The sequence below is a fragment of the Staurois parvus genome, unplaced genomic scaffold, assembly GCF_062004578.1.
Source record: "Staurois parvus isolate SC_StPar_1 unplaced genomic scaffold, SC_StPar_1.0 ptg000007l, whole genome shotgun sequence".
In the NCBI taxonomy this organism is placed as follows: Eukaryota; Metazoa; Chordata; class Amphibia; order Anura; family Ranidae; genus Staurois; species Staurois parvus.
In genome coordinates this window covers 9,979,525-10,005,558 of record NW_028317803.1, presented here as the reverse complement: position 1 = coordinate 10,005,558, position 26,034 = coordinate 9,979,525, and the positions used below count along the sequence as shown (strand labels likewise).

General features: G+C 40.6%; 1 protein-coding gene across 1 annotated transcript in view; it reads right to left on the bottom strand.

Moving 5' to 3' along the window:
- Nucleotides 1-26,034, bottom strand: part of DIAPH3 (diaphanous related formin 3) — a 1,068,692-nt gene that overhangs the window by 249,508 nt on the left and 793,150 nt on the right. Inside the window, exon 25 of the mRNA XM_089668393.1 lies at nucleotides 17,968-18,103. Coding sequence (XP_089524519.1) covers nucleotides 17,968-18,103 — 136 coding nt within the window. The remainder of the gene's footprint in view (nucleotides 1-17,967; nucleotides 18,104-26,034) is intronic.

Here is a 26,034-nt window from a genome sequence, read left to right as displayed (position 1 = left end):
GCACTGGCTCTGGTGATGTTGTACTGATGTTGTGAAGATCAGGGACACTGTTGCTGCCTGTACTGGTCCAGTGATATTGCCACTGGTATGGCAACGATCAGCAACACTGTGACTGGCTGTACGATAAGGCCTTGTCCACATGGGATGTATTAATACGTACCCTGTGCGAGGGGTAAAAAAAAAAAAAAAAAATTTGCAGATTTACCATGTAAGTGAGAAATGTTAAACTCCGCCTGGGCAGTAAAGCAGCACATTTTAAAAAAACAAAAAACAAGTATGCCACCTCTGTGTAAATGTAGAATAACTGTGAAATCCTGCAAACATTAGGGATAAATTAACATTAGGTTTTATGATATTACTATTATTATTTATCTTTACATGTTCACTCTCAAAACAAATCATAAAATACTGCCATTTGTAGCCTCTATATAAAAATTATTAAAGTAGTTGGGAAGACTGATCGCAGATTTATTTATTTAAAGGAATGAACACTTAGCTGGTGCGTGGCTGACTAAACAGCTACACTAGAGACAATGTTGCCAGTTAAAACGTACATACAAGCATAAAAGTGAATTGCTGCTTCATGTACATTAATGAGCTATGCATGCTCACTGCTATCTGTATGGAGTGATCTGAAGGTAAAATAAGCAATTGTCAATGCATAAAGGTCAAATCACTGCACTATTTTGTGACTGGTTTGGCTCTGTTTTTTGTACATTATGCCTCTCAAGCAGATGATGAAGAAGAAGTGAAAGTCATAAATCATCACAATAGTCTTACAAAAGCTATTACCTTTATTGACACTGAGGGTACAAAAAGGGTGAAACCAGCATGACACATTTACTAAGCACAACTGAAGTAACCTTAAGCCATTAAGTGACATCTTACAGATCATTGAATTGTCAGGTGTTCTCTTGTCAATAGATACAAACATCTAGCACAGAACATATTGGGCTTCAATGGAAATAAAGCAAAACTGTACATCCCCAAACTAATATAATTTTATTTTTCTTACAATTAATTTAATACTATAACTGATGCGGCACCTCTATTTCCAATATAAAATCCCACAAAACAGTTTTAATGTCATTATTATGGTTATATATAAAACGCAAAATATGATTTGCTCAAGGCTAGTACCAGAAATCACAGAGCCCTTATATTACAAGATTATTATGCATTACATGTGTAAGTACTATGGTAAATATAAAATAAACTTCTCTTAGATTGTAGGCTCCAAGGAGCAAGGCCCTCCTAACCCTCTTGTATTGAACTGTATTGTTGCTGTATTGTCTCCCTTTATATTGTAAAGCGCTGAGCAAACTGTTGGCGCCATATAAATCCTGTATAATAATAATTTTAATAATACTTGTTCCTATACCAGCAGAAGTCTAACATTCTGCAAGTTCTAACTAAATATAGGGACATTTAATTTCCCCCAACTACATAATATATATTTTTTTACCAACACACCTAACACCGCAGCACAGCATAACAAACTGCTATCTGTTTCTGGCATACACAGCTATATTTTGCGAAGTACAAGTTTCAACACAGGAACAGATTACTAGAACACATCTTAAATAGTGCACGACTAAAACACAAATCAGTGAGGCCACTCAAACAACTTTCACCCATTCGCAATATTGCACCGCAATAACGCATGTTAGGAGAATTCTGAATGGCTCCCCAACACACCTTGCCAACAAACATGCATTGTGGCATAGTGCAAGGCAACACACTTAAGTGTGTTGCAAAGCACTGACAAAAATTCTACCTGCACCTTTGGTAATGCACTGCAATAGACTGAATGGGCCTGATGTCTTAATTCAACTTTACCAACTATGTAAAATAAAATGGAAGTATATGTTACCCCTAAAACTAAACATCCTATATTTATATTGCTTTGTTAGTTTTGCCTGTAACTTATTTTTTACTGTGCATGTTGCTGCAAAATGCCTGGTGATCCTGCCAGTTCCCTTGGTTCCTGCTTCAAACTGACCATACAAGGCACAGAGTAGTCAGATCTGTCTTTGCTAGGTCAGTATGCATCACTGGCGCACCTGCTAGGAGATATGGGATGCTGTACCTATGCATGGCATAGCTGTATCTACTGTAGTCAGTTAATTGCCATGCCCCTTCCCAGCACAGTTGTGTAGATTTACAGCAGCGCCTCACTGCCAAAACTACAGTGCACACAGAGGGGAATGCTCTTCCTCAATGTGTTTGAGCTGTCACTTAGAAATCAGACATTCCCCAAAGGGGCTTAGGTGAGTAGGGAAGCATCTGTCAGTTTGTACAATATGCTTGAGAGCAGCTGCAGGAAGACATGGAATCTGTTATTACAGGACATGGAGGAAGTAGCAGACTGCCCACACTCTCAGTGTTGTTATGGATCTATGCGAGGTGGAGAATGGCTATAAGGCTTGGAGACAGAAGCATGATTGCAGGTGACTAGAGGTGAGGGAGGGCTGCAGGTTGTCAGCAGAATCAAGTTACATTTAGGCCATTGTGTGAGGTGGACAGCAGCTATAAGAGAGGCTCCAGGTGATTTAACTGTAGATTGGGGAGAGCTGCCCAGCACACAAATATAAGCCAGGAATAGAGATAGGGGACTGCCATGCACACAGGCAGGGAATTTACATCCCTGCTGTATATGACATCACTGACTGTATTAATAGGACAAACCTCCTCTATAAGAGAGAGGGAAATGAAACAAGGCTGTGCAATCTCATGATCACAGCATAAAGCTTCATAAAAAGATACAAAACATCACAACTCCCAAAAGGTATGTTCCCCTTTGTCACCTCCTCCCCCTGCCTCTACCACTTTTGGAAACATTTATTTACTTTTTGGGGCAATGGGTACCTGGTTTTGACAAGTACCCACTAGGTACCAGTCAAAACTAGGCCCTACCCATGCTGCCATTCGTGGCTGTCAATCACTGGGTCCCAACCAGTGATTACTCGCTGGCACACGGTAATTGCCGAGGATCTCCGATGGGGGGAGAACTGTTAGTAAACAAAACAACTCTCCCTTACAACTCCTTTATGCTGCTTTGCATGGCTGTGCACAGCACAGCCATGCAAAGCATTGTGCTTACAGTGAAGCACACAGACACAACCCTATAGTAAAAAACACCCAGCACACAGTTAACCCTTTGATCGCCCCAGATGTTAACCCCTTCCTGCCCAGTGCCATTAGTACAGTGCCAGTGTTTTTTATTAGCACTGATCACTGTATTGGTGTCACTGGGGATGTCATTGATACCAAGTCAGCACCCCCCCCCCCCATGTCAGAATGCCCGCCGCAGTCCAAATATAAGTCGCTGATCGCCACCATTACTAGTAAAAATTAAAAAAAAAAAATCCACAATATATATACCACCATTTGTAAACGCTATAAGTTTCACATAAACCAATTCATTTATACGTATTGGGATTTTTTTTAATAACATGTAGCAGAATACATTTTGGCCTAAATTTATGACAAATTTAGATTTTTTTAAATTTTTTTACTGGACACGTTTAATAGCAAAAAGTCAAAAATATTGTTTTTGTTTCTCAAAATTGTCTTTTTTTATAGAGCAAAAAATAAAAAATACACAGACAATCAAATATCACCGAAAGAAAGCTCAATTTGTGGGGAAAAAGGACATAAATTTAATTTGGGTGCAGCATTGCATGACAACGCAAATGTCAGTTAAAATAATGCAGCGCCATAATGCAAAAAATGGCCTGGTCAGGAAGTGGAGTAAATCCTCTGGAGGACAAGTGCTTAAAATATACTGTTGTGTGTTCACATTCCTTAACCACTTGCCCTTCAGAAGATTTACCCCCCTTTATGTCCAGGTTATTTTTTTCTATTCTGAACTGCACTATTTCAACTGGTAATTGTGTGGTCCTACATTTTACCCTTTTTTTGTATGTCCTTTTCTCACACAAATAGAGCTTTCTTTTGGTGGTATTTGATCACCAATGTTTCTTTTACATTTTTTGTGATATAAATGAAAAAAGGCCAAAAAGTTTGAAAAAACTTTTTTTTTTTAACTTTTGGCTATAAAAAATATCCAGTAAACTCAAAGTTAGTCATAAATCTAGGCTAAATTATATTCTGCTACATGTCTTTGGTAAAAAAAAATCCCAATAAGTATACATTAATTGGTTTGTGTGAACGTTATAGCATCTACAAACTATGATATATATATATATTAGAATTTATGTAGCTTTTACTTTCTGACTGCCTCACATTTCTTGAGGTGCTAAAATGCCAGGGCAGTACAAAAACTTCTCAAATGACCCCTTCTTGCAAAGTATACTCCCCAAACAATTTGCTAAGAGGCATGTTGAGTCCATGGGACATTTTATTATTCAAATGAATTATACCTACCCGGGTTAAAAGGGAAAAGCACTGTTTGACCTAAACATTTACAGGTTAAAATAAGAGTACATATGTGTATTGGTGGAGGAGAAACACAGAAGGGTGATCTTGAACACGACAGGAAGAGTGCACAAATGTTTACAAGAATTGAGTAACCTTAATAAGAAGAATTTATATATTATAGAAGGACTCTCTATTTTATATGGATGTACTGTGATGTTTATATGCACATTTTAAGGAGTCATATGGGAAATTGCACAGCTGCATTATTATGAGAATTGCACATACAGTATGGTATAAATTGTATAATTTATATTGTGAGGCACTGGTGTACAGAGTATTTACAGATGAAATAATGATACCAGGATGATGTCTGTAGCTGCAGGCATCATCCCTGTATAACCACTCAAAGTCCAACAATGTACCAGTACGTTGCTGGTCCATGTTGGGCATATAAGTAACAGCAGAGAACATGGGCATATGATGAATTGGGTCTCTGGACTAATATGACCACAATTCATTATTTTTTGTAATGCCCATATTGAGGGCTAGGCCCAAAAAAGTTTTAAATTTGGAAGCTGTGATAGATTATCATGCAAATTGTCTGGCAAGAGCTGAGTTTGAGTGGATGTCGATGTATTGTGCATATGCTTTGGCCCACAATCAATTCATACAAACCTTTCATGAAAAACAGCGGAGGAGATAAACACTAGTGCTGGCAGCAAACAGGGCTGATCCTGCTAACAGTGCGTTTTTGGGGACACTATACAAAGGAGTCGCTAGTATAGTTCTGTTCATGATCAATATATTGATCAGTACAAACACTATACTAGTAATGGCGGTGATCAATGACATATAGCTTGCATGCAATAGTGTGCAGGCAATATAATGCTAGCTGACCCTGGCCGGGAGGGGCGCTAATTGACCCTGATGTTATCTGATGTCGCTAGTGGCAGGAATACAGTGATCAGTGAAAAATGCTATATACTGACACTGTGCTAATGGCACTGGCTGGTGACGGGGTCATCAAATGGTTAACAAGGGCAATCAAAGAGTTAAATGTTCTAATCTAATGTGTAAAATGTAGTGCTTTCATTATTTTCTCCCTGGAAGGCATAGGGGGCAGCTGGGGGTGCATGCATGTACACACACACCTGAAAACAGAAAGACATTGCTTTGCCCAGAGCTGTTGTTCGCCCGCACATTGTTGGTGGGCGGCAAGTAGTTGGAAAAAAAAAATGCAATTTTTCAAAACATTTTTTAATTATTTTCTTACACTTTGCATTGCATGAACAATGAAGATTATTGCTCTGCCACCATGCAAAGCTTGATTTGAACTGTCATGAATGTGTTAAGTTCATGACAGTTCAAAATACAGTGATCTGTGATTGGCTCCAGCTGGTCACATGGTACAGGGTGCGGTGATTGGTCCCATGTGCCAATGGAGAACTGTGGGCCAATAACAGCTCTCCAGGAACAGAAGCAAAGCTTTTATGAATCAGATTGATTGATAAAAGTTTTGTTATTGTGATCACGTGATCACACAGCAATCACATGATCACCAGATCCCGATTACCAGGATTCTCATTCCGCTGAGTCGGGTGGACACAGCGGATGTGGGGGGGGGGGGGGTTGCACACCCCCTTGTGTTGGCAAAGCACCAGCGATGTACATGTACGTTGCTGGTCCTGTAGCTGCCACCCGTCCGCAGTACATTGCGGGCAGGCGGCCTGAAAGTGGTTAAATGTAGCACACAGCAGTACAAGAAATAATACATCAGTTCATGTACAAAGTTCTAAAGGACTGGAGCACAAACACCAGTCATATCAGTACTTGTCTTACGCTGGGTACACACTGGGGTTGATTTACTAAAACTGAAGAGTGCAAAATCTGGTACAACTGTGCAGCGCAGGCAATCCGCTGCTAACGTCAACATGTTCAATGAAGGTTTGACAGAAAAACCTGGAAACTGATTGGTTTCTATGCAAAGCTGCACCAAATGTTGCACTCTCCAGTTTTAGTTAGTTAACCCCAATAAGTTTTTCTTTCGCTCAACCAGTGGGCTGAAGGAAGGGGGAAAAAAAAAATCCTGCATCCACACAAGCAATGTGGATACAGGGATTCCCCCTGCTGCACTATTGCATTGTGACAGCAGAACCTGCCCTTGCCAGAATACACTGATTAGTGCTGCAACAGCTGATCAAATGCTGGTTTTCCCAGCAGGACTGTTCAACAGAAATTGGTCTAACTATTGACGTCTGTTTAACAGAGAGGGCTGCACACAGATCAAAATTCGGCAGGTTCCTTTCAATCCATGTGTGCTCAGCTTGATGCTTCATAATTAAAACAGACCTAGGCATATAAAAAGACAATCAAGGGCCAAACGTTCTTCAAAGCACAGGTGATTTTAATAAGCACATGCATTACTCTGTGATAGACAACCATTTTCCTTAGAACATTACCTGTTATACCACTTATTTATGTTTGTGAATACAATTATGAAATAGGAAACTGGGATATGATTTGTTTGTGCGCATTTTCATTTAAAGCACACTTTTCCTATAATGATTTCATATAAGAAGCAGAAAATAAGATGAGACAGGGAAAATGGTCTCTATCAGAAAGAGTAAAAGAATCTGTAGACTCCTGTATTTGTTGCACAAGGTCACACTAGAAAAACAGGGACATTTCCAAGAATAAATCAATAAAACTTTGTGTCATTCCTAGAAATTATCAATAACTACACAATATATATATATGTTAACACTGTTTGCTTTTTTTTTTCTACTCTAAAAGTTAGAATTTGGGTATCAGATGACTTGAATGATGTTTCAAAGCATAGGCAAAACAAATTCTAACAGTTTGTTTTAACCAGCAAATTTACAGTATAACATTTTAAAAACTGTGCTTTTCTTTTCCACTTGGTGTTACGCACTTTCACTTAATATGCCTCAAATTACACACTACTCAACACAGACTATATACAGTACTGTGCAAACGTTTTGGGTACTTCTAAAAAATGCTGTAAAGGAGGAATGATTATAAAAACAAAGCAATGCATAGTTGTATTAGCCCTGTTTCATACTGAACGTGACTTTGAAATCATGCAACTTCACTTGAAGTCACACAATTTCAAAGTGGCATGTCTGTGTGTGACTTCATGCAAGTCACACCTGAAATCACAAAAAAATAGTCCAGGAACCTTTTTTCAACTCAGTGCGACACCACCGGAGTTGCACCAATTTGAACGCTTCAATTGCCGACAATAGGGTGTGACTTGTTATGCGATTTGGAACATCAAATCACATGACAAGTCGCACCGGAGTGAACGGGGCATATACAAGAAACTTCCTAAAGAGTGAAGTAAACAGAAAAAAGAAACATAATAGAAATGAATATTTGTAGTGACCACCCTCTGTCTTTCTCTTTGTGCACTTTCTTTTAGATTCTGAAGGTACTTGTGTGGTAGGTTGTTCCTAGCATTCTGTAGAACAGTACTATCGCAAACTTTGGCCAGCTCACTGATTTCTGTCTCCACAATAAATCCCACATTTGCTTGAAAATGTTAAGATTACTTTAAAGCATTCCAACTTTATAGCGAATACAATATATACCTTGTTGCCCACTAAAAAATTAAAAGAATAAACAGTGTATAACTATGTATACTCATACTGCTCTTGTAAGCTAAGGATATCCTGCAAACAAATCTCCCAGTATATATCTGAAAATAAAACAAAGACAAAACATAAAAGTGACCTGTGAGGAGAATTCTCTGGATTGACAGAATCTTTTAAGATCCCAAAGCATGTGGGGTACATTAGGCTGTTCAGACCTAGTGTAAGATCCAATCACAAATTAAAGGCCTCACGCCTACAGATGTTTTTAAACAAAGAGTGAATGTGCAGCAGTGTACTAATCAGGGAAATACAACATACATATGGGTAAAGGGCAATGCACAGAAGTACAGAGGCGTCCAATTCACTTCTATAGCTGGTTGAACACCCCAATTCTGGCTCCCTCGATGTTGGAAAAAGCCTGAAATCAATGAGCATGCACCCGTAAATTTGCTTCTTTTTTTCTTTTAAACAACAAACACGTCATACTTACCTGCTCTGTGCAGTGGTTTTACACAGAGCATCCCCAATCCTGCTCTCCTCAGGTTACCTGCTGGCACTGCTGGACCCTCCTTCCTGCCTAGTGCCCCCATAACAAGCAGCTTGCTATGGGGTCACATGAGCAAGCTCGCTCTTGAGCTGCTGCTCTGTGGAGCGTAGCTAGGTCCCACCCCTATTCTCTCCTCATTGGCTCACTGGCTATGATTGACAGCAGCAGGAGCCAATGGCTATCGCTGTTGTTTCAGCCAATGAGGAGGGAGAACAAAGGCTCTCATGCACATCACTGGATCAAGATGGGGCTCAAGTATGTTTTAGGGGGCTTCTGCACACAGATGGTTTTTTGCCTTTATGCATGGTATGAGTCTTTACAACCACTTTAACATTTGCATGTGTTTACAGTCTCTATATAATTACTTTAGTTGATATATAAAGAACATGAAACCGTTCTGCTACACATTACATCCCAATTCAAAAAGGTTGAGAAACAATGCTCTAGTTCCCTCGTCACCTTCTCCCACGCTCACCTCCAGGACCTCTCCAGAGCCTCTCTCATCCTTTGGAACTCCCTACCGCAGTATGTCCAGTCAGCCACCACCCTGTCGGCCTTTAGGCAATCTTTGAAAACCAATTTATACAGGGAAGCCTACCCCACCTCTACCTAAGAACTGTACTAGAGCCAGAACATCGCCTACAGCCATCACCTTTTGTACCACCTCCCCCTTCCTTTAGATTGTAAGCACCATGAACAGGGCCCTCCTATTCCTTGTGTACTGAAATGTATTGTAATTGTATTGTCTCCCTTATATTGTAAAGTGTTGCAGAAACTTTTGGCGCTATATAAATGTAGCATAATAATAAATAGGAAACTAAAACCCAAAACACAAATAAGCCATTTGGTTTTAACAGATAAGAAAACAAACAAAAAAACCCATACCACTGAAAAAACCTGAGCTCTGGTACCAGGAATATCAGTCTGTTGACTGTACTTATTAAAAAAAACAGTAACTTTTATTCCCATTACAAAAATCATTCACCAACTTCAAGAAATGGGAAATGGTAATGCTGTGAAGACCACTGAAAAAGAGACCAAGTTGACGTGAAAGTTAATAACATTCAATGAACAGTCTGGTTACTTGCACCTTTCTATAATGAGGTACAGGGTCCTGCTCATTAAGGCTTATAGGAAATCAGTTCATGTTCCATATCTCAGTCTGACCACAGACAAAAGTGTGAAGTGTGATTAGCAATGAATTCATTAAAGTCAGACATTGTGACTTGTAACTATTCACACATTTTGTGCAGTTAAATGTCCAAATAAATTGTGGAGCTGGCAAAGGATTGCTTATGAGTAAAAACATACCTAATAATAATAAAAAAAAAAACACTGCACTGGATATATTTCTGTGTGCTTTTTTCATAATATTATTGTAATCATGCTTGCTATTCTTCTCAATTACCTGGATGATCCTGCCTGTGACCCTCTCCCTGAAAGTAAACTGACGATGCTAAGCATGGCAGCAGAGCCGTGGTGTGTGGTCAGTTTACGCCTCCTGTCTGTCATCTCACGGTTAGATACAGGCACACTCTGCAAGAGCACAGCATGATATATCTTCCGCGGTCAGTGAAATGCAACACCCATGCTTGTACCTTCTGCCTTGACTGAAAGTGGCAGCTTTCCTATCCAGACACTCCTATTTGTGAAGAGGCTGCTGAAAGAGTGAAGTGATATATTGCCGCTGGGTATCATTGCCTGGCGGCAAACTTAATTTCCTCCAATGACGTAGATGCCCCATTGTGAAATGCCCACCAGTGGGTTGGTGAATCACTCAGGAACATACAGCAATCACATGACCTGCTCTTTAGAACCCAGAAAATGCATTAGAAGCTTTTTTTTTTTTTTTTTTTTTAAGAAACATGGATTTATGATTAGGTTAGATTTAGCAATTGAAAAATGTTTTGTACACTACTGAAGTTCACAAGTACTTTAAATATTTTCTTTATAACCAAACAATATAAAATTATAAACGTTTTGAGGTTTAAAACCAATTTTCAGGCTTAAACAGATTTTTTAAACGTGTACAAAAAATACAAAAGGGTTACTGGTACTCAAGGTCAATATTGGTCCAGACCAAACTGTAGAATAGACAGGTTACAACCCGCACAATATTTTCTAGGATAAAAGTTCCTTGACTCGCACCCAGCAAAGAAGGCCCTCTAGGTGCAGTAGTAGACTTTACGAGAAGCTTACTTCCTAATCTCCATATACACTCACCGTCAATTTATTAGGTACGCCTTTTCAATTGCTTGGTAACACAAATTGCTAATCAGCCTGTCATATGGCAGCAACTAAATTCATTTAGGCATCTATACATGGTAAAGATGACTTGCAGAAGTTCAAACTGAGCATCAGAATGCGAAAGAATTTTAGTGACTGACTGTGGCATGGTTGTTGGTACAAGATGGACTGGTCTGAGTATTTCAAAAACTGCTACTAGGATTTTCACGCACAACAATCTCTAGGGTTTACAGTACAGAGAATGGTCAGAAAAAGAGACAATATCCACTGAGCAGCAGTTGTGTGGACCAAAATGCCTTGTTGATGTCAGAGGTCAGATTAGAATGGGCAGACTGGTTGCTGCGACACCCAGATGTTAGGATCAGAATTTGGCATAAACAACATGAAAAGCATGGATCCGTCCTGCCTTGTATCAATGGTTCAGGATGATGAAGGGGGTTTAATGGTGTGGGGGATATTTTCTTAGCACTATCAAGATGCACCTAATAAAGTGGCCGTTGAGTGTATGTAGGGATGACGGAATCAGAAAAGTTCCTTTTTATCAGGATTGTGGCTTCAACTACCTGTCATTGAAAGCCAGCAAATGAAAAACAACATGAAACATTGACCCTTGGGACAGGAGGTCCACATGATCTGGAAGAGGCCACTGAGCCTGAGTGCCAGGTCCTCCCGGGCCAATTCCGTGCAGTGAGAATTACTGGGAAGCCCTCCTTCCCAATCCAGAGAAGTAGATGAGGGAGAATCTGGATCAGGTTGAACTGATCCCTTGGCATCAGCAGAGCATTAACTGTTAAAAAGTCTGGCATTTCCTGGACCTCGCAACAAACCTACCTAGATTGTTGTTGAACCTGGACATCAGAAGATCTACTGTACATCTGGTGTTTCCCACCTGTTGAAAAAGGCTTGAAAGACCTCCAGAAGGAGAGTCAACCTCTGGTGCCTCCTTAATAATTGAATAGTCTGACTGGATTCTCGTTGGGCCACCTTGCAATGGAGGGATCCAGCATTGAAGGGACTACCAAATCTCAGTTCCTGAAAGTTGATTGAAAACGGAGCTTCCTTTGATGAACAAGTTTCCTGTAACAACAAAGGGTTCAGCACTGCTCCCCACCCTGAGAGGCTTGCATGCCTTGTTAGGACCTCCTATGCTTGCAAAGGAAAAGGCTTTCCCTAACTCCAGAATGAAAATCCACCATGTCAGGGAAAGTCTGGCCATGTGGTTTGGACACATTATGTGTTCCTCTTTGTCGCACAAAGCCGGAATGGTGAACTTAGCCTATGATATGCCTTGAAGGAGGCCACCTTGAGAAGCAAAACCTTCAAGTAAGCATAAATAGGGGCCCTCTTTTGGCCGAAAGTGCCCTGGCATGAGGACAAGGGAGCATTAATTTGTCCTGTGACAAAAGGTTCTGGACAAAGTCATGTCCAGACTCAGACCCTAGGTACTCTAATCTGAGAGATGGTTCCAGGAATGACTTTTGAAAGCTGAGGATATAACTGAGGCTCCGCAGAACCTGTACCATATTTTGAATGTTGGTTAACAGGGACAGGAATAACCTGAGAAGGAAGCAGGGCAAGAACGTTTGTGAAAACCTGGACAACCTGTGGACAGGCCAAATGGAAAGGCAACAAAACTGGTAATGGTCATTGATTCCTGCAAAGCACACTTAGTGTTGATAATGTGGAAAAATTAGAATGTGCAGCAAGGCATCCAGCAATAACTGACCTGGCATTTTCCTTGAGAAGCTTCTGAATATGTAGGAACTAGTTAAGAGTCTTTAAATTCAGAATGGACCAAACCCATCCATTCAGTTCTGGAACCATTAATAGGTTTAGGTAGAACCTTGAAAGTTTGTTGGTAAAGAAGTAATGACCCTTTGATTCAAAAGCTGTTGGACAGTAGAATGAAAAACTTCAGTATGGAGTCTCTGGAATGACCAGAGACTGCGGACACAGTACAGGGGATGACCAGAGACTGCGGACACAGTACAGGGGATGACCAGAGACTGCGGACACAGTACAGGGGATGACCAGAGACTGCGGACACAGTACAGGGGATGACCAGAGACTGCGGACACAGTACAGTGGATGACCAGAGACTGCGGACACAGTACAGGGGATGACCAGAGACTGCGGACACAGTACAGGGGATGACCAGAGACTGCGGACACAGTACAGGGGATGACCAGAGACTGCGGACACAGTACAGGGGATGACCAGAGACTGCGGACACAGTACAGGGGACGACCAGAGACTGCGGACATAGTACAGGGGATGACCAGAGACTGCAGACAGTACAGGAGATGACCAGAGACTGCAGACAGTACAGGAGATGACCAGAGACTGCAGACAGCACAGGAGATGACCAGAGACTGCAGACAGTACAGGAGATGACCGGAGACTGCAGACAGTACAGGAGATGACCGGAGACTGCAGACAGTACAGGAGATGACCAGAGACTGCAGACAGTACAGGAGATGACACGAGACTGCAGACAGTACAGGAGATGACCAGAGACTGCCGACAGTACAAGGGATGACAAGGAGACTGTGGACCTTTGGGGAGGGAGGGGGAGCAGGTACCTGCTCCCACTTCCGCGGAGGTGTCCTCCCTTTAGTGCGGGAACCCGGCTGTGACAGTCGGGTGCTCACTACGCATGGGCAAGAAGCGCTGCGCTTTGTGAATGACCTGGCGTCTTCTGGGACACATGACAGGAAGAAGACGCTGGGCCATTTACAAAGCGCAGCGCTTCTGGCGCATGCGCAGTGAGCACCCGGCTGTCACAGCCGGGTTCCCACACTAAAGATGCCGGCGTTTGAAGAATAAGGTAAGGTCCTGCTGCAGGGAAGAGCAGAGCGGCCAGCGCGGTATTCTGACACGCTGTTGACGGCGGAAATACCGGACCGGCCGCTCTATATTCGCTCCATAAGACGCACTGACATTTTCGCCCCTTTTTTTGGGGGAAAAAAGTGCGTCTTATGGAGCGAAAAATATGGTAATTCTGTGGATCTTGCACATGAGTACAGAGAGAAATTCCATGAAATTTGCCAAAGTGTATCTGCCAAGCCATTCACACCCTCGGGCACAGCTGAAGGCAATTTTTTCAGCAGACTTTGGACAGCATGATCCATAAAGACAGAGCTAGGGTTCCAGGACCAATGCTTCGTAACAAAGGTCTGATAGTGTGTCAAAGAAACAATATGGATTGCACAACACAGCCAGGGCAAAGATAGCCCTAATGACAGCTAATCTATTATCTACCACGCTCTTTTAATGCTGGATTATACTTCATGAGGACTGTGGGGGTCTTGACAAGGTAAGAAATGGCCAGATCTACAACAGGAATTGCCCACATTTCCTAAGAAAACTCCCTCAATAGGATATTGTTGGGAGAAATGTTTTGGAGGAGAACAAATCTGCAAGTGGGACCAGTCTCCATACAGAACATGCTCAACCAGCTTATAAACTGGAAAGGTCTTAGCTGGTGAAGGGAATGTTAGGGTCACCCAGATAATAACTTTTAGGTGTGCAGATTGCTGCAATGCCAAAAAGGAGTGCACAGCTTCAAGTAATGTAGCAATAGTATCCTTGAGATTTGGAGAGATTTCTGTAGCATGTGTGTGTTCCTAATCAGAGGTCTCAGTAGGCAGAGTGTCTTATTCAGCTGATGCCTCCCCCTCTGGTACCGTGTCTGACTCAAGGTAAAAGTCAAAGCCTGATGCTGGAGGTAGAGAGAAGGAGTATGACTGTGACCCATGTAGTCTAAGTCCTTAATATGGCCATAAAATTCACCCATGAACTCACACATCGTAGCAGAAAGTTCCTCCCCAGACAGGAAGGATGAGGCTGGCATAGTTGAAGAGCCTGCTGAATAAGTAGAGGAAGGCAGATTCAAAATGGGAACAACCATCAAATGAAAAGGTACTAGGGTCCTGAACCAATGTACTATAACTCCCAAGTGAACTAAAGCATGTGTGTGAGCTATTGATATTTGACCCCTTTATCTTTCCGCTTAAAGTACATCATGTTTTGTGAATAGAATTTCCCAGATGGGGTAATCACAACCTCCACAACTGTGGTGCAGCATGGCACCCTAAATGGGGTTAAAAGGGTTTTCTCCCTGTAATCACCACTTCCAAAGCAGGAAAAAGGGAAATGTACCCACATTCTGCCACAGGGGTCTTCAAAGACTGGGGTCTGGATGAGGCAGACAACTCTGAATCTGAAAATCACCTTGTGGTTACACCACCACATGCAACATGTGCCAAGGGGAGAACCAACAGCAGGATCCCATGTAAGGCACCAAGCCAGTCCAACCCAACATCATCTAGAAAGTGGGATTTATGTTTTGTTCCTCAAGATCCTGCTGAAGAGTCCACTGATTCAAAAGCTGCATAAACAACAACAGTGGCTAAGGTGCAGCTAAGTAATAAAGGAATCATCTTCAAAGAAATCATCCACTGAGAGAGAGAAAAACCTTCATAAAATAAGGTGTGCTTCATCACCTAAGGATATTAACAAAGGTTTGGGCTAGCACAGCTAGCTAGTGTCCACTCATCTGAAGGTAACTGCACATAACTCAGTCTTAACGATTTCAAGAAGCATGTGTCCTGTACTGTATGGTAAGAGAAATACGATTCTCTCTTTTAAGTAGGTATAGACTTAAAGTGTTACTAAACCCACAACAGTGAAATCAGTCTGCTTAGGTAGTAAAGCATGTTTGTTATACTTACTGTGGAACCCAAGGGAACCCAACCAATCTTCCGCATTGTGAAAAATTATGTTTGATCCTGTCTTCTCTGATCCTCTCTTCCTTCTACTCTCCCCAATCCATCTGCTGATAGAACAGAGCCTTGGGGGGAAGCTGCATATGCTCAGTTTGGTGTGATTTGCTAGAGGTTTTTTTTTCCTTGGAAGAGTGCATCAGCACAGGGGGTCAATCAGCACTGTCCAGATAGAGGGGCAGGGGCTATGCAGCCTCATAGAACAATCAGGGGAGAATGAAAACTCCTCCTACAAGCTTTAGTCAGTGCTCAGTTGGACAATGTTAGAAATCACAAGAGTGCTCTAACTGCTGATGAGAAAAGGTATTTAGAAGTTTATATTTACTAAAATAATTGCATGCCCATGTTCTGTGTACTGTGGGAGACCAGAGATAGTGAATGCACGGTCCTGGGTTTAGCAACACTTTAATAAAAGCGGATGTATAAAAACACCAAACAAAGCAATAATATACTGCTCCTCTTGTACAAGACACATAACTCCCTTCATGCTTGTCCTAGAGTTACACCATAGTTCAATTTTGCTGCACATTAAATTAACAGGTCAGCTGTGCAAGTTTTTTTGTTTTTCCATATGTGCAGTGTTCTGAATTATAAAAAATCTTATACAAAAGGCTTCAGATTCTAAGCTTTCTGGATAATGGATACCTGAACCAACACTTCTATTAAAGATATCACCAAATAACAAGAGATGAAATTTGGCAATAGGTTTGGGGATATATATATACACACACACACACACACACACACACACACACACACATATATATATTTACACACACTATATTGCCAAAAGTACTGGGACACCACTCCAAATCATTGGATTTGGGTGTTCCAATCACCTCTATGGCCACAGGTATATAAAATTAAGCATCTAGGCATGCAGTCTGCTTCTAAAAACATTTGTGAAAGAATGGGTCACTCTCCGGAGCTCAGTGAATTCAAGCATGCTACCGTTATAGGTTGCCACCTGTCCAGTAAGTCCATCTTTCAAATTTCCTTGCTACTAAATATTCCATGGTCAACTATTAGTGGAATAATATAACAAAGTGGAAGCAACTGGGAACAACAGAAACTCAGCCATGAAGTGGTAGGCCATGTAAAATGACAGAGCAGGGTCAGCACATGCTGAAGTGCACAGTGCTTCAAGACTTGCAAACTTTTTGTGACCTTTAGATTAGCACAACAGTGCATAGAGAGCTTCATGGAATGGGCTTCCAGTGAAGAGAACTCTTAAGGTGTCAGCATACCAAGACATTTTGGACCATTTCATGTTCCCAACTTTGTGGGAGCAGTTTGGGGATGACCCCTTCATGTTCCAACGAGACAGCATACCAGTGTACCAAGCAAGGTCCAAAAAACATGAATTAGCAAGTTTGGCGTGTAGGAACTTGACTGGATTGCCCTCAACCTGACAGAACACTTTTGGGATGATAGAGTGGACACTGCGAGCAAGGCCTTCTCGTTCGACATCAGTGCCTGACCTCACAAATACGCTTCTGGAAGAATGGTCAAACATTCCCATAGACACACTCCTAAACCTTGTGGACAGCCTTCCCAGAACAGTTGAAGCTGTTATAGCTTCAAAGGGTAGGCCAACTCAATATTGAGCCCTACAGACAGACCGGGATTCCATTAAAGTTCACATTAATATATATATATATATAATTTTTTTTTCGTGACACTGTGTAAGAAGAGGTAAATGGCACAAAGAAGTAAGACTGAGGGGCTCAAGGATGGTTGTTGTGAACACTGGAAAAATAGTTTTTTTTGTTTTCTAAGGATTTGTAATTCCTGGGTTTGGGTTTTACCGGAGACTACCATGCTGTGTATGCAGGTGTGCACAGCCCTTATAATCAATAGCATAGCAGTACTTCAGGGCTCGAGAGAGAGATAAAAAGAGATTGAGAGGGAGGTCTAAGCTTAAGGCCTGAGCTGCAGCACTGCATAAGGAAGCCAGGAGGCTAAAAGACATTTTGTGTTCTGAGTGATGGAGGAAACCCCTGCAAGTGCAACCACTTGTTTTTGTGAACGTTTAATTTCTGTTTAAATAAAAGTGGACAACAAGCCCTAAATTTAATTTTCTGTGTGGACCAAGCGATTGGTAAGCACTACACTTGAGTGAACCCCCTTAAAACATTGCACTGTAATATGCAAATAAAACCTCCCACTCACAATAAAACCAAGATTGATATTGCTATAAGTGCAACTCTCAAAGACCAGGATGTTTCTGGAAGTCACACTGTGCCTCATAGCTGGAAATGAAGAAACAAGTAGACCACAGACTAATTAGCAACTCCCTTTAAGTATTATTGTGCAGAAGAGGAAGTGGAATTTTGGTTCCAATGGACAATCATGATGCGTGGTAGAACCAATAATACATTTGCTTACTAACCTCTGTTCTTTTCTAGAAGACGCTTCTTATTTTTTTGTCTCTCTTCTTTCTCTTTTTCTGCCATTTCCTTTGCTAACCTGACTCTCTTCAGTTTTTCTTCTGCCTCTTTGCGCCTAATATTCTCCTTTGTTGCTTGCTATGGAAAAAAAAGAAAGAAAATTATGTTAACAACATGAACATAAAACAGTATTTATAATGAATCCAAATAAATATTTAGAACCACTGTACTTTTTCACGTTATGCAGGTTTTGCACTTATAGCCACATTTTAAAAGTTCCAAAGTCAACTGGAACTCTTTCTCCTGCTAGAAATGTTAGCCTTCTGCAGCTTTGATAACCACTAAGCTACATTTGTATGATACATCACCAATTAAAAAAAAAAAAAAAGACAACCTTTCACAACTTCCTCAATGTAAACAAGAATCAGAATAAATAAATATACAGGATAGCACAATAGCCATGGACAGTACACAAGTAACAGAACTACAATAGCCATTGACAGTTTGCAACTTAAACAATGCAAAAATATATGCATCAGGCCAAAATAAAAATGGAAACATAGAACATATATGAACATGAAGTAAAGATACTGGAACAAAAGTTGACATTTTAAAAAGTAATTCTAAAGCAAGCCAGATAGCAAGGTATTGTATACATCAATGAATACATGATAGGATGCTGGTATAGAAAACAATAGAACATATGGCTGTAAAACCAGTAAGAAATAATGTGAATTGAATCATGGTAATTCTGTAAAAGAGAAAAGAAAACAATACATATCAAACTGTCTGTTCTGCGATGTCCCCCCTCTTTCGGGCCTCAGATCCCAGAAGCAACCATTGTTGCTCCGTGCATTTGAGGCCCAAGAGAGGAAGGAGAACCTGGCAGAGAGAGCAGAGCAGGCCTGGGACGGAGAGGCACAATGATGAATGGAGATGTCCTGGCTTAAGAGCATCCTGGAAGGTAAAACTCCTACGGCAACACAAGTTCCCAATGACCTACCTGATTTAAGTGGTCATGGGAATTTGGTCAGTTCTCTGGTGTGGAGGTGGAGGATCATGGATGATAATCACAGATGGATTAATACAGGTTTGGAGAAAATTTACACAGCACTGATAACTTGTTTTTGGAAATTACTTGAAAGTTTTAAAAAAGACACTTTATTTGAGCTTGGACACTTTAACCACCTCAATAGGGGGCACTTTTACCCCTTTCCTACCCAGACCAATTTTCAGCGCTCTCACACTTTGAATGATAATTACTCACGCAATACTGTACCCAAATGAAAATTGTTGTCCTTTTTTTCACACAAATAGAGCTTTCTTTTGGTGGTATTTAATTAGCACTGAGTTTTTTTTATATTTTGCACTGTAAAATTAAAAAGACTGAAATTTAAAACAAAAAGAAATTCTTTGTTTCGGTTATAAAATTTAGCAAATAAGTAATTTTTCTTCATAAATGTGGGCCAAAATGTATACTGCTACATTGCTTTGGTAAAAATAAGCCCAATAGATGTGTACTATTTGGTCTGTGTGAAAGTTACAGAGTCTACAAGCTATGGTACCAATCACTGAAAATTGAACACACCTGATCAAACCTGATGTACTGACGGCCTATCTCATTTATTGAGACTATAACAAGCCAGGACAGTACAAATACCCTCAAATTACCCCTTTTTGGAAAGTAGACATTCCAAGGTATTTAGTGAGATGCATGGTGAATTTTTTGAACCTGTCATTTTTTTCCCACAATTCTTTGGAAAATGTAAATATATATATATTTTTTTCACACAACTGTTATATTAAAAGGTTATTCCTCTCACACGGCATATGCATACTTGCAGCTTCACCCCAAAACACATCCTGCTGCTCCTCCTGAGTATGGGGATACCACAGGTGTAAGACTTTTCCACAGCCTGGCCACATACAGAGGCCCAACATCCTAGTAATACCTACAGGCGTTCTGGAGGCATATATTTCACATCTCATTTCCTGACTACCTATCACATTTTTGAAGGCCCTGGAGCATCAAGACAATGGAATTGAGCACAAAATGACCACATTTTGGAAAGCAAACACCCCAATGTATAGTCTAAAAGGCATAATGGAGTCTTTTGAACATGACATTTTTTTCCACAAGTTTTCAGAAAATATAGAAAGAAAATGAAAATGTATTTTTTTTTTTTTTTTACACAAAGTCGTCCATTTATAAGATATTTCTAACACATAGCATGTACATACCAAAATTACACCCCAAAATACATTCTGCTACTCCACCCGAGTATGGCTATACCACGTGTAATACTTTTCCACAGCCTTGCCACATCCAGAGGCCCAACATCCAAGTAGCACCTTCAGGCTTCTAACACATAGCATGTACATAACAAGAATTACAACCAAAAAAATACATTCTGCTGAGCAAAGGGTAAACAAAAAAATTACCTGTGGTTTTAGTAGTGCAATTGTCCACAGAGGAGAGCATTGGTCAAGACAGCAAGCAGGGATGTGGTCAGCGACAGCGAAAGGAATCACCCAGGCAGCAGGAAGGAATACTGTCCATAGTCACTACAGACAGCAGGCAGATATATTGCCAGCACAACCAAAGCATTGGTCCAGGAAGCAAGAAGTCATGCGGTCAGCAACAGCCAAATGAGTTGTCCAGGCAGACACATGGTCAACACAGTCAAAATATCAGTCCTGGTAGTAGGCAGGAACACGATCTATAGTACAGGTAGCAGGCAGAGGTGTGGTCAGTTCATGCGGTAGGCACAGGCATAATGGCAGTAAGTCAGCAGCAGGCAGAAATATCAGGCTTAAGGCCATGGTCAGGTAAAACCTAAGCACAGGGGTAGAAGCTTCGTCCCACCCAATCTCTTTGAAGCCTCCGGACTAACAGACCCTTTTCTGGGAATTACAAAACCCAGAGAAAACCAAAAACTTTATTTTCTCCACTCGGAAAATACATTCTGGAGCCCCTCACATACATGAGACCCTTGTGTTGTCTTGAATCCAACTAATAGAGTTGCAGGGAATAAGATCATTCAAGAGGCAGGCAAAAAGCATTGTCAATTAACACGTAGAAGGCAGAAACGTGGTTGATAGTTCAAGTGGCAGGCAGAAGCATCGTCACTAAACAGTCCAAGGTCAGTTCAGGTGGCAAGCAGAGGCCATGTTGATAAACAGTCCAGGTTATACAGGGAAATAGCAGATAGTGGACACTGGAAAAATATCTTAACTAGTGTAGAGATGTGTGATAGATTTGGAAGCACTCTCCAATACAGAGTCCTGGCTGGGAAGGACATTGGAGACAGTAGTATTGGGTGTCACTGTGAATTTGGTTACTGGAACACACATATTTCTGGGGGGGGTTTGTGGCCTGTTTGGGTAAGAGGGAGGATATCGGGGAAATGCCTCTCATGGAGTCTGGTCAATGAAACAGAGAGAATTTGTTCAGGGGCATGGCCATGTGGATAGAGAAGGGCTGTAACAATATCCTCTTAATACTACAAGTAGGTTAGGGATCTTTGTGTGCACTTAGAAAAGATAACAAACAAATTGTACAGGGCTTACTGAAACAAGTAGATGGCAACCTTTTTAAACCAATAGAGTGATGTCCTGGTGGCTAAGTATGGCTGTAACATCTGGTCATTCATATCCACCCCCCCCATGAACTGGTTATAGTCATGTATGCATCTTGGTTTCTGGATAGGACCTTGTCTTGTTTGAAGTTTCACCGAGGTGTCATCATGAATTGAGGAAAGGGTATAGACATCTCTTTTAGCTTTCCACTTTAGAGCTAGGATCTCTTCATTCCGCAAACTGGCTGCTTCACCCCATTTTAATTTTGTAGTGACCAATCATTGAGGGAAGCCCTTGCAGTTGGCCTGTGATGTCCCACAGGCAACAGTTTTCTTCAAATAGAGATGGCAGAATAAAGGGAGACTTGTGTAGATATTATCTACATACAAATGGTAACCCTTCTTGAACAGCGGTTCTATAAACTGCCAAACAATTTTGCCACTTGTCCCCATATAGGTAGGGTACCAAGGGGGGGTCTAGCTGGCTGTCCTTTCCCTCATAAATCTTGAAGTTATAGGTATATCACGTGGCCCTGTCGCATGCCTTGTAGAATTTTACTCCATATTTGGGCCGTTTACTGAGGGATGTACTGTTTGATACCAAGCCTTCCAGTACAGTCGACTAGGGAATCATCCACATAAATATTTTTGTTGGGGGTAAACATTTCCTTGAAGGTACAGCAAAAAAAAAAGTTGATTAGTGTTCATATTTTGAATAGATTATCATAATCAGGTTGATTTCGAGGAGGGCACTGCGTATTATAATTGAAATGCAAAAACCTCATTATCATCTCATAGCGTGTTCTGGGCATACAAGATGAATAGACTGGCATATGATGTATAGGTTGGGTAGACAAGTAGGCATGAACTTCAATTTTGTTGTCAGTCCCATGTTCAAAGTAAGCCCAAGAAAAATGTTTAATTCCTCCACGGTGAGGGGTTTTTACACAAATGGATGGGCATATGATGAATCGGGATTGCTGGCTATATATTGGCTGGCATACAGGTTACACTGCTTCACAATGTAATTTAGCAGATAATTAGTAAAATTGGTACAGATGTGGAATTTACATTAGTACACCATGACAGATGTGGATCACTGGTGCCCATGTTCTGAGGGACGTACAGGAACGTCCACTCAGAACGGTGAAGCTTCCACCTGGCTGTTTATGTGCAGTGACCAGGTGGAAAGCGGTTAAGACATGGGTTGATTTACTAACTTTGAGAGTACAAAATCTGGTGCAGCTCTGCACAGAAACCAATCCGCTTCCAGCTTTTAATTTTGTCCTGAACAGGATGAAGTTAGAAGCTGATTAGCTACCATGCACAGCTGCACCAAATTGTGCACTCTCCAGTTGTAATAAATCAACTCCAATGTGTTCTGTTTAGAGATATATTTAGTACTTGTTATGAATTATTGAAGCACATACTGTATTAGCGCTGTATAAGTGGTAATTCATATCGATTTTGTATTACTCCCTCCCTATTACTCTTGGGTAGCTTCTTAACATGGTCAATGACCATGACCCTTCAATTCTAAATCTAGTGGTTCAACTTGACAAAAATCAACAGCTGCATGCTTGTACTAGTACTTAGGTTCATGCTCTTAATGCTGGTTGTTACTGCTAAGAGGATATTGTACTAAACAGAACCCTTTCTGCCCAGCTGTTCCAACCATAGAAGCCATACTACAGCCTTTATGAATGAAACACAATCTAAGAATAGAAGAGGGGGGATAACTGACAGATCCTGTATTGGTACAGTTTCTGGACAGAAAGGCCAGGCAGTCATGCACACCTGTTACAGCTCCATCAGTTCTATTAACACTCATCTCTCCAACCCCCCCCTCCCCCCACCACACCAGAAGAGTATGGCAGTAGGATGATGATATGTTGTCAGGAGAGGGAGATTTCAAGGAAAACAGGAGCTTTTTTTTAGTAATTTTGATTACATTTGGGCTTTAATTTACAAATAAATATACCACATAGCTCTCTCGCTGTTGTGTTAAACAGAGGACTCCATGGGGCACTGCAGCCTCTCCCCATATTTTACATAAAAATATATTATTTTTAGAACACTCCAGGAAATCTAACTTCCTGATTGCATTTTTGCTCACTTCCATTCTCAGAAACTTGCACAAAATTATAAGCATGACCTTATAATTAAATTTTTGGTCCACTTCTAATAGGATGCAGTTAACACAGCCTTTCTTAATGCACCAATTCAGAAATCAGTTTGAGAAAGGACACAGTAAAGCAAAAAACTATTTCTTCAACTGTATGCAGACACACACATTGCTCAGGATAAAAAAGTGCACCCCAACAGATTCTTTAGAAAACCTTTAATTTCTTTTCAGAATCAACATTTTCTATGGGGCACTATACTACAAAATACTCCCACAAATGCAGGCATTTATTGCAAACAAGATTTGTTAATATGCAGACACAAAAAAGTATTTTTCCTTACAAATTTATTCAAGAACATGTTGCAAAAATGAATACACCCCAATGAAAGTCTTAGAAGAAAAGCTACATTTTAGACAACAAAATCCTAATTAACAAGAATTCAACTACAGATGAGTCTAATTATTCATTAAACAGGTGTCCAGCATACAGTTGATTATAAAAAGGCGTTACTTAAAGAAAGCCTTCCCATTTCATGCTTTCAGCAATGGCACCACATGGAAGAGAAAGAAAATAATTTCTTTACACAATAAAGGTGAGGGCTACAAGAAGATCAGCAAAGCTTTACTTATCAATAAGAATACTGAAGCAAAAAGTGATACAAAAATGTAATAAAGATGGAACTGCAACCATCTCACAGAGATCTCCTGGCCATCCACGGAAGTTAACACCTCGACAGGTGCATCTTCTGATGAGAGGCGTTGAAGAAAGTACAGAAGTAGAAAGTCAAACTGGGGTGATTGTTTCCCGTGACACAGTATGGCGTACATGGCAGAGGAATGGCATGCATGAGTGTCGTCCACGGTGGAAGCCTCTAAAGCCCATGCACAAAAAAGCTTGCCTAGAATTTGCCAGGGCCCATGCTGAAAAAGAAGAAGACTACTGGGACTCTGTACTTTGGAGTGATAAGACCAAGATAAATGTTGTTTGGAACTGATGGCTTAAAACTGTATGGCATCACAAAGGTGAGGAGTACAAAGAAAATTGCATGATGCCTACAGTAAAACATGGTGGTGGCAGTCTTTCTGTGGGGCTGCATGAGTGCTGCTGGTGTCAGGAAGCTGCATTGCATTGATGGTATCATAAATTCACAGATATAGTGCTCTACTTTCTTGAAAGTGAAGATGCTACCATAACTCCATGCCCTTGGTCGTCAAGCACTTTTCCAACATGACAATGATCTAAAATGATAATGTGTAACACACATCTAAGGCCACTGTTGCATTTCTGAAGAACAACAGGGTAAAAGTTATTCAGTGGCCAAGTATGTCTCCTAATCTGAACCCACCTATGGGGAATTCTGAAGAGACAAGTTGAGCATCACTCTCTATCTAGCAACTAAAGAGGTCGTTCTTGATGAATGGAAAATATAGTTTTTGGAGTATTTCGTCAGCTTGTTCATTCCATACCTAGAAGACTTGGTGCTGTCCTTACAAATCATGGAGGTCATACAAAATACTAGATGTGGTAGTTTTTGTTGAGGGGTGTATTCATTTCTGCATCAACTAATTTGAGTAAAACTGAAGATTTTGTAATCTAAGTTATATTATTAACCTTACTTTCATGTAATGAGCTAAACAAATGTTTTACACAGACTCAGTTTTGTCAAAATTTTGGAAATTGTTCTCGTGTTCATTGAGATATTGATGAAAATCTTACTTTTCAAAAGGTGTGCACTCATTTATGCTGAGCACTGTGTGTGTGTGTGTGTGTGTGTGTGTGTGTGTGTATATATATATATATATATATCTGTAAGCAATGATTCCTGTCAGTCCCCCATGTATGGAACTTTAATAAAAACAGACACATTTGCTGATGTCTCTCTAATATGAACAGTGCACTATTAATTATTTAAAAAAAATATATAACAAATAATAAACTGCTGTATTATTCTATTTTGTCTCCTAAATGAAATAAGCAATCAATTTAATTAAGGTTGAAAGTGATAGAAACTAAAGTCTAAGGAAATTAGCGAGCAACAGTTGATAATGCAGTCGTTAAATCAGCATGTAGCTTATGGGATCAGATTTCATGCTTCTTTTGCTGTAGCTGCTCTTTGAGATAACAGAGGAGCATGAGGAAGACAATTTTAATTTGCATAATTAAAAAATAAAAATAGGCATTGGTTACAGTTGTATAATTAAAATATACTGTATAGGAATGACGCAGAGTCATTTGTCAATGCGTGTTAAGGCTTTTGCAAGCATGTAAGACACAGTTTTGCACAGAAGTGGAGAGCCCACAATGTAATGGGGATCACTGTTGCTAGCTTGCAGCTGGATTATTTGACATTGGTGGAACACAAACA